General features: G+C 57.4%; 1 protein-coding gene across 1 annotated transcript in view; it reads right to left on the bottom strand.

Moving 5' to 3' along the window:
- Window positions 1-2,915: 2,915 nt before the first annotated feature.
- The window catches only part of LOC144735794 (PR domain zinc finger protein 13-like), a 23,761-nt gene continuing 17,903 nt past the window's right edge, over window positions 2,916-8,773 (bottom strand). Inside the window, exons 2-3 of the mRNA XM_078618315.1 lie at window positions 6,258-6,445; window positions 2,916-6,210 (exon numbers count right to left, since the gene is read on the bottom strand). Coding sequence (XP_078474441.1) covers window positions 4,705-6,210; window positions 6,258-6,445 — 1,694 coding nt within the window. The 3' untranslated portion in view covers window positions 2,916-4,704. The remainder of the gene's footprint in view (window positions 6,211-6,257; window positions 6,446-8,773) is intronic.

Genomic DNA, 8,773 nt, shown 5'->3' on the forward strand with positions numbered 1-8,773 from the left:
ACACACACTCTCTAACACACACACACCCTAACACACACACACACCCTAACACACACACACACTCTCTAACACACACACACACCCTCTATAACACACACACACACACTCTCTAACACACACACACACACACTCTCTAACACACACACACACTCTCTAACACACACACACCCTAACACACACACACACCCTCTATAACACACACACACACACTCTCTAACACGCACACACACTCTCTAACACACACACACACACTCTCTAACACACACACACACTCTCTAACACACACACACCCTAACACACACACACACCCTAACACACACACACACTCTCTAACACACACACACACCCTCTATAACACACACACACTCTCTAACACACACACACACTCTCTAACACACACACACACACTCTCTAACACACACACACACTCTCTAACACACACACACACACTCTCTAACACACACACACACACACACTCTCTAACACACACACACACACACTCTCTAACACACACACACACACTCTCTCTAACACACACAGCGCACCGCACGCAGAGCGAGGGTCGCAGTGCGCTCTGCGTAAGTTTCTGGGCTCGCGAGCCCCTCCACAACGTACACACACAACGTACACACACAACGTACACACACAACGTACACACAACGTACACACACAACGTACACACACAACGTACACACAACGTACACACACACACACAACGTACACACACAACGTACACACACACACACACAACGTACACACACAACGTACACACAACGTACACACACAACGTACACACACAACGTACACACAACGTACACACACACACACACACAACGTACACACACAACGTACACACACACACACACAACGTACACACACAACGTACACACACACACAACGTACACACAACTTACACACAACGTACACACACACACAACGTACACACAACGTACACACACACAACGTACACACAACGTACACACACACACAACGTACACCCACAACGTACACACACAACGTACACACACACAACGTACACACACACAACGTACACACACACAACGTACACATACACAACGTACACAAACCCACTCACAACGTACGCACAACGTACACACACACACACAACGTACACAACGTACACACAACGTACAATATACACACATACACGACATATACACACCGTACACATAATGTACACACAACGTACACACACACACAACGTACACACAACGTACACACAACGTACACACACACAACGTACACACACACAACGTACATACAACGTACACACACACACGACGTACACCTAACGTACACACACACGCAACATACACACAACGTACACACACACAACGTACACACATACACAACGTACACACAACGTACACGCAACGTACACACAACGTACACACACACACACAACGTACACACAACGTACACACACACACAACGTAGACACAACGCACACACACACACAACGTACACACAACGTACACGCAACGTACACACACACAACGTACACACAACGTACACACAACATACACACACACACACAACGTAGACACAACGCACACACACACAACGTACACACAACGTACACGCAACGTACACACACACAACGTACACACAACGTACACACACACAACGTACACACAACGTACACACAACTCACACACGACAATCGACTCGAGTTCACAAACTCCGTGTCACCCTCACTTACTCCAGAGAGTTCACAGAACTCGTTCCGAGTCGGGCTGAACCAGGGACCACGTGATTCCCCTGGCGTTAAACACAAACCTTCGGGTGTGCATCTTATAAACGAAAACTATTAACTATTTTTTATTTTATTTCACCAGGTAACGGCCCACCGGGCTGCTAGGTAGCTATTCTTTAGAAGCGATCTGGCCATCGTAAACGATAGCCCGACGAAGTTGGCTCATCGTGTGTAAATATTATAGCAGCCAAATACTCTAAAACACGTGGCGGTGTTGATTCTAAATGTGGAGGGGGAACATCGGAGGACCCGGAGAAAAATCCACGCGACCATGGCGAGAGAGAGACACGCAGACTCCAAATATACAGCAGCAGCAGGCGTCATTGTTAGGATCGCACCCACGACCTCCTGCATACCAGGCGAGGTAGTTAACATCTCCTAGCCACCGTGATGATGATGAGAGAGAGACACGCAGACTCCAAATATACAGCAGCAGGCGTCAGGGTCGGGATCGAACCCACAACCTCCTGTATACCAGGCGAGGTAGTTAACATCTCCTAGCCACCGTGATGATGATGAGAGAGAGATACGCAAACTCAAAATATACAGCAGCAGGCGTCAGGGTCGGGATCGAACCCACGACCTCCTGCATACCAGGCGAGGTAGTTAACATCTCCTAGCCACCGTGATGATGATGAGAGAGAGATACGCAAACTCCAAATATACAGCAGCAGGCGTCAGGGTGGAGATCAAACCCACGACCTCCTGTATACCAGGCGAGGTAGTTAACATCTCCTAGCCACCGTGATGCCGGTTGGTGCACGTGAGATGTTCTCTCTTGGTTCCTTCGGAGGCCCAGATCCATCGTGGTGAAAAATAAAATCAACTTGAAAATTAAAATTTTAAAACGGAAATGAACAGTTTAGAATCAGACTCTTTGTTTTTTTTCGGTAAAGTCACGTAGGTAGAAAAATAACAGATCACGACGTTTCGATCGCAACACAAGCAGCCGTCATCGGGTGTGACAACCACAGCATCGCCTAAGAATCTTCGTCAGCGTCGTCGAGGATGTTTGGCGATGCGTGGGGGTGACGTGGGGAGCTCCCCACGTGATGCGGTGGCGCGACGCCGAGACCGACGTTTCGGACTGGAGCCCGCATTCGAGGCGCAGTCGACAAACAGAAGCGCACACGCGATGTCAAACCCCGGGTTCTTTAATACGAACAGAGCGATAGACACGCGCGGAGTGACACCACAGGCACCGAGCACAGACACGGACAGGGGCAGTGCAGTGAGACGCGGCTGCGTGAGAGGTGAGACAGAGAGAGAGAGAATTACATGTCGGACATCATCCCCAATGAGTCGCGTCCGTGTGTCACGAAACATGTGTCTGTGTGTAACGAAACATGTGTCTGTGTGTAACGAAACATGTGTCTGTGTGTAACGATACATGTGTCTGTGTGTAACGATACATGTGTCTGTGTGTAACGAAACATGTGTCCGTGTGTCACGAAACATGTGTCTGTGTGTAACGAAACATGTGTCTGTGTGTAACGATACATGTGTCTGCGTGTACGTGTGAATGTGTGTGTACCCATTCGTGTGCTGTGCCGGCCTTCATAGGTGCTCGCTAACAGCACTTGCCCCTACAGTCTGTTAGGGCTACACGGGGGATCTTTGTGTGTGTCTTTATTTTTTTCGTGGTTTAGTGGTACTTGAATTGGCACAGTAGGGGGCACAGGTGGTGCATCGGGCAGTCAACGCAGTCAGGCGACCCGTGGTACCTGCTTGGTCTGCCCCGTGACCTCCTGGTGCACCTAGCCTGGCACAGTAGAGGGCACACAGGTGGTGCATCGGGCAGTCAACGCAGTCAGGCGACCCGTGGTACCTGCTTGGTCTGCCCCGTGACCTCCTGGTGCACCTAGCCTGGCACAGTAGAGGGCACACAGGTGGTGCATCGGGCAGTCAACGCAGTCAGGCGACCCGTGGTACCTGCTTGGTCTGCCCCGTGACCTCCTGGTGCACCTAGCCTGGCACAGTAGAGGGCACACAGGTGGTGCATCGGGCAGTCATCGCAGGCAGGCGACCCGTGGGACCTGCTGGGTCTGCCCCGTGACCTCCTGCCAGCGGGCGATCGACACTTCACGTGGCCTCAACGTGCACCTAGCCTGGCACGAGCTTCGGGGTGACGTCACCGCCACTTAGTGGCGAATGGCGGCGGTTGTTGTTGTTGGTGGTGTTGCTGGTGGTGTTGCTGGTGGTGTTGTTGTTGTCTTTTTATCGATGGGGTGGGGAGCGGTGGTGTAGTGGTTAGTGCTCTGCGCTACGAACCCGGCCGTCACGAATTCGATTCCCGCTCACGGCCAACACCACCAGTGACGACTATCTGAACCGGTCCCGGACCTCCTCTAGGTCGACTCGGCCTCAAATGAGTACCTGGTGCGGTGAGTAAACATCGCCACTGGGGAGACAAAGGCGGCCGGGTGTGGTGCTGGCCACCCAACCCCTCGTGTGTCGTGCCGGCCTTCATAGGTGCTGCTTGCTAACAGCACTTGCCCCAACAGTCTGTTAAGGTTATACGGGGGATCTTTGTATTTGTCTTTGTGTGTGGATGTGGGGAGCGTTGGCGCAGCAGTCACCGCCCAGTTCGATTCCCGCTCACGGCCACCATCAGTGACGAACATCTGAACATGTCCCGGGCCTCCCGTAGGTCGACTCAGCCGTCAGCGAGTACATTGGGTGAAACGTTAACAATTACCACTGGGGGATGCGAAGGCGAGATCGCAGTCGAGCCCCTCCGCGCCGTTCTCGACAATAATAAGTTACGTCATTGAGTCGCGACCTGGAGCCGCGGGATTCGCGCCGCGAGCGGGGGAGGAAGTCACCGCTGGTTCGCTCGGAGGGCGCGACCCGCGTCGCGTACGGTTTGCGACAATCGTCGCGTACGGTTCGCGACGCCTCTTCCTCGTGCCTCTTCACTCGCCCACTCATTCCCGCTTCCTCTCCGAGTCCGGCTCGCTGGGTCCCTCCGTGGAACATACATCAATGTCGCTATCATCATCATCATCATCACCGCCGCCGACGACGACATCGTCAACATCGTCGTCGTCATCGTCGTGAGCGGTGTCCACGTGTCCGTATCGGCCGCGCCGCTCCGCGTGCACCCGCCCGAGCCCGTAGAACTGCCCCACGCCTCTGCCGCGCTCCATCCCCGCTGCCGCCGCCACCGCCACATCGCGGCGCGGCTGCTGCAGCAGCAGTAGCTGCTGCTGCTGCTGCGCCCCGGGCCCGGCGGCGTTGGCTGAGGGGGGCGCCGAGCGGTCGGGGTGTCGCGACTTGACGTGGCGCTCGAGGTCGCGACGGCGCACCAGCACCTTGCCGCAGTGCTCGCAGCGGTACGGGGTGTTCCCCTCGGCGTGCAGGCGGATGTGCTTGTTCAGGTTGCTGGGGTCGCCGAAGGGCCTGAGGCACACCTTGCACTTGAGCGGCTTGTAGCCCGTGTGCGTGCGCATGTGGATCTTGAGGCCGTACTTGCGCGAGTAGAGCTTGCCGCAGTAGAGGCACAGGTGGCCCTTCTTGGGCTTCGTCGCCACGACGCCGCCGCCGCTCGCCAGGAGCTGCGAGGCGGGCGACGAGGCGACAGCGGCGGCTGCCGAGTCGAGATGGTTGTGGTGGTTGTGGTGGTGGTGGTTGATGTTGTGGTGATGCTGCTGCTGCTGCTGTTGGTGGTGTTGGGAGCGGCTCTTCTCGGCGGCGAGCTCGCACAGCTGCTGCGTGTGCATCGCGATCTCGCGGTCGATGTTGGTCATGACGGACAACTCCTTACCTGGCACCGCCAGGTAGCTTCCACCGCCGCCGCCACCACCACCACCCCCCAGGACGCCGCCGCTGCGCACGGCGAACGCCGCTGCGCCGCCTGCGCCCAGGTGGAGCAGCTTGGCGCAGGGCGGGGGGGCCGCGAGCATGGAGGCGTAGGAGGGCAGCAGCCCCAAGCCGTAGTCGGCGGGGAACGCGTCGCAGTCGAGGCGGTGGAAGGGCAGCGCGGGGGGCAGCGATGGGGGCAGCGGGAAGTAGCAGCGGTTGTAGGCAAACAGCGCCGCGGCCGCGGCTGCGGCGGCGGCGGCGGCCTTCTCGGCGTGTCGCTGCTGCGGGAGGCCCGGAGGGGGGGCCTCGAGCCCCGGGGGGAGCGGCACGACCCCCCTGGGGGGCAGCGCCGTGCCCCTCGCCTCGCAGGGGTAGCCCCCCCCCGCGTGGGGGGACGCGAACCCCTTGGCGGGGCCACGCAGCTCGCCTCTGCCGCCTCTGCCAGCCCCCGCTTTGGATGGAGGGGGAGGAGGAGGGGGGGGCCCGATTCGGAGCGGGGGACGGAACGCGGATTTGATGCTCGGGTGGAAGCCGAGGGGGGGGGCGCCCCCCGCAGACCGGGGCCCGGGGCCCCCCTCCGCCTCCCCGCCCGCCTTGGCCCCCGGCACGCTCATGTCCAGGGCCCCGTCCTGCTCGGCGGGGGGGGCGCCTCGCGAAGAGAGGGGGGGGGTCCGGCCCGGTGGGCCGCGGGGTGCGCGGAGGGGAGGCGGCACGGGCCCCAGCAGGCCGAGGGGGGGGGCGGCCCCCCCCTCGGGGAGCGCGGCGCCCCCGGAGCGCAGGGGCAGCTGAACCGCGAGTGCGCCTTGAGGGTGTTGGGGAAGCGGAACGACTTGCGGCACAGCCAGCACACGTAGCGCTCCTCGCCTGGGGGGGGGCACAGGGGGGGGGCACAGGGGGGGGGGGCACGATAGGGGTGGGTCATTGAGTCTCTGTGTGTCGGTGGGTCTCTGTGTGTCGGTGGGTCTCTGTGTGGGTCTCTGTGTGTCGGTGGGTCTCTGTGTGTCTGTGGGTCTCTGTGTGTCTGTGGGTCTCTGTGTGTCGGTGGGTCTCTGTGTGGGTCTCTGTGTGTCGGTGGGTCTCTGTGTGTCGGTGGGTCTCTGTGTGTCGGTGGGTCTCTGTGTGTCTGTGGGTCTCTGTGTGTCTGTGGGTCTCTGTGTGTCTGTGGGTCTCTGTGTGTCGGTGGGTCTCTGTGTGTCGGTGGGTCTCTGTGTGGGTCTCTGTGTGTGGGTGGGTCTCTGTGTGTCGGTGGGTCTCTGTCTGTGGGTGGGTCTCTGTGTGTCTGTGGGTCTCTGTGTGTCTGTGGGTCTCTGTGTGTCGGTGGGTCTCTGTGTGTTGGTGGGTCTCTGTGTGTCTGTGGGTCTCTGTGTGTCTGTGGGTCTCTGTGTGTCGGTGGGTCTCTGTGTGTTGGTGGGTCTCTGTGTGTCTGTGGGTCTCTGTGTGTCTGTGGGTCTCTGTGTGTTGGTGGGTCTCTGTGTGTCTGTGGGTCTCTGTGTGTTGGTGGGTCTCTGTGTGTCGGTGGGTTTCTGTGTGTCTGTGGGTCTCTGTGTGTCTGTGGGTCTCTGTGTGTCTGTGGGTCTCTGTGTGTTGGTGGGTCTCTGTGTGTCTGTGGGTCTCTGTGTGTCTGTGGGTCTCTGTGTGTGGGTGGGTCTCTGTGTGTCTGTGGGTCTCTGTGTGTCTGTGGGTCTCTGTGTGTTGGTGGGTCTCTGTGTGTTGGTGGGTCTCTGTGTGTTGGTGGGTCTCTGTGTGTCGGTAGGTCTCTGTGTGTTGGTGGGTCTCTGTGTGGGTCTCTGTGTGTTGGTGGGTCTCTGTGTGGGGGGCGGTAGTGTCGTGGTTTTGACGCGCTGCGTTACGAAATCCGGCGAAACCCGAGTTCGATTCCCGCTCACGGCCAACACTAGTCGCGATTATATCTACCGGTGCTGGGCCTCCCGTAGGTCTACTCAGCCTCAAACGAGTACCCGGTGCGTTACGTAAACATCTCCACTGGGGAGACAAAGGCGGCCGGGCGCGGGGCTGGCCACCCACCCCCCCTCGTGCGCCGCGGGCTACACGGGGGGGGGGGGGCTCTGTGTATCATCAACTCCCCCCCCCCCCCTCGAGTGTGATGACCACGTGCGCGCGCGGCTCTCCAAGGGCCCTTGAGCCGCAGCTGTTCCCACTCGCCCCTCCAGCGCGCCTCACTCGACACAGCCCGCTGCAGATGTGCACCAATGTTGAACTTCTTTCGCACCGCACGTCGCCACGCGCGCTGGCACGGAGCCGTGGGGGTGTATTGTTGGTGTGGCGAGCGGTGGGTCGACGGTCAGCGCGCTGCGATACGAACCCGGTTTGGACCGAGTTCCATTTGCCGCTCACCGCCAACGCCCGTGACGATTATCAGTACCCGGTCCTCCCCTCGGTCGACTGGGACTCAAATGGGTCCCTGGTGCGGTGTGTAAACATCGCCGCTAGGGAGACAAAGGCGGCCGGGCGTGGTGTTGGCCACCCACCCCTCTCGTGTGCCGTCTTTGTCTTTGCGTATATTTGAGTTTGTAGATGTGTATGAGTTTGTTTTGTATGTGTGTACATGGAAGTGAGGGTGTAGATTTCTGTATTAGTATGTTTATATATATGTGTGTGTATATAAGTGTATGTGTGTGTATAAGTGTATGGTTAAGTGATTGTGTAGATGTGTGTACGAGTGAGTGTGTATGTGTGCATATATACGTGTGTAAATGGTTGTATGTGCGAATGTACAAATGTGTGTATGAGTTTGTGTGTACGGTATATGTGAGTGTGTGTGTATGAGTGATTGTGTGTATTTGTGTAGACAGAGTGAGTGTGTAGATGTGTGTGTGTGTGAGTGATTGTGTGTGTGTGTATTTGTGTAGACGTAGTGTGTGTGTTTGAGTGAGTGTGTGTGTGTTCGGTGTATGTGAGTGTGTCCGTGTGTATTTGTGGGGAGCGGTGGCGCAATGGTTAGTGCAATGCGCTACGAACCCATCGACCCGACTTCGATTCCGGCTCACAACCAATAACAGTGGCGAATATTTGAACCGGTCCCAGTGCTCCTCTACGTCGACTCAGCCTCAAAAGAGTACATGATGGGTGTGTGAACATCCCCACTAGGGAGACAAAGGCGGCCGGGCGTGTTTGCTGACCACCCACCCTTTCGTGTGCCACAGTGACGGCCTTCAATAGGTGCTCGCTAAC

This window comes from Lampetra planeri, chromosome 57 (assembly GCF_965212315.1).
Source record: "Lampetra planeri chromosome 57, kcLamPlan1.2.h2, whole genome shotgun sequence".
Taxonomy (NCBI): Eukaryota; Metazoa; Chordata; class Hyperoartia; order Petromyzontiformes; family Petromyzontidae; genus Lampetra; species Lampetra planeri.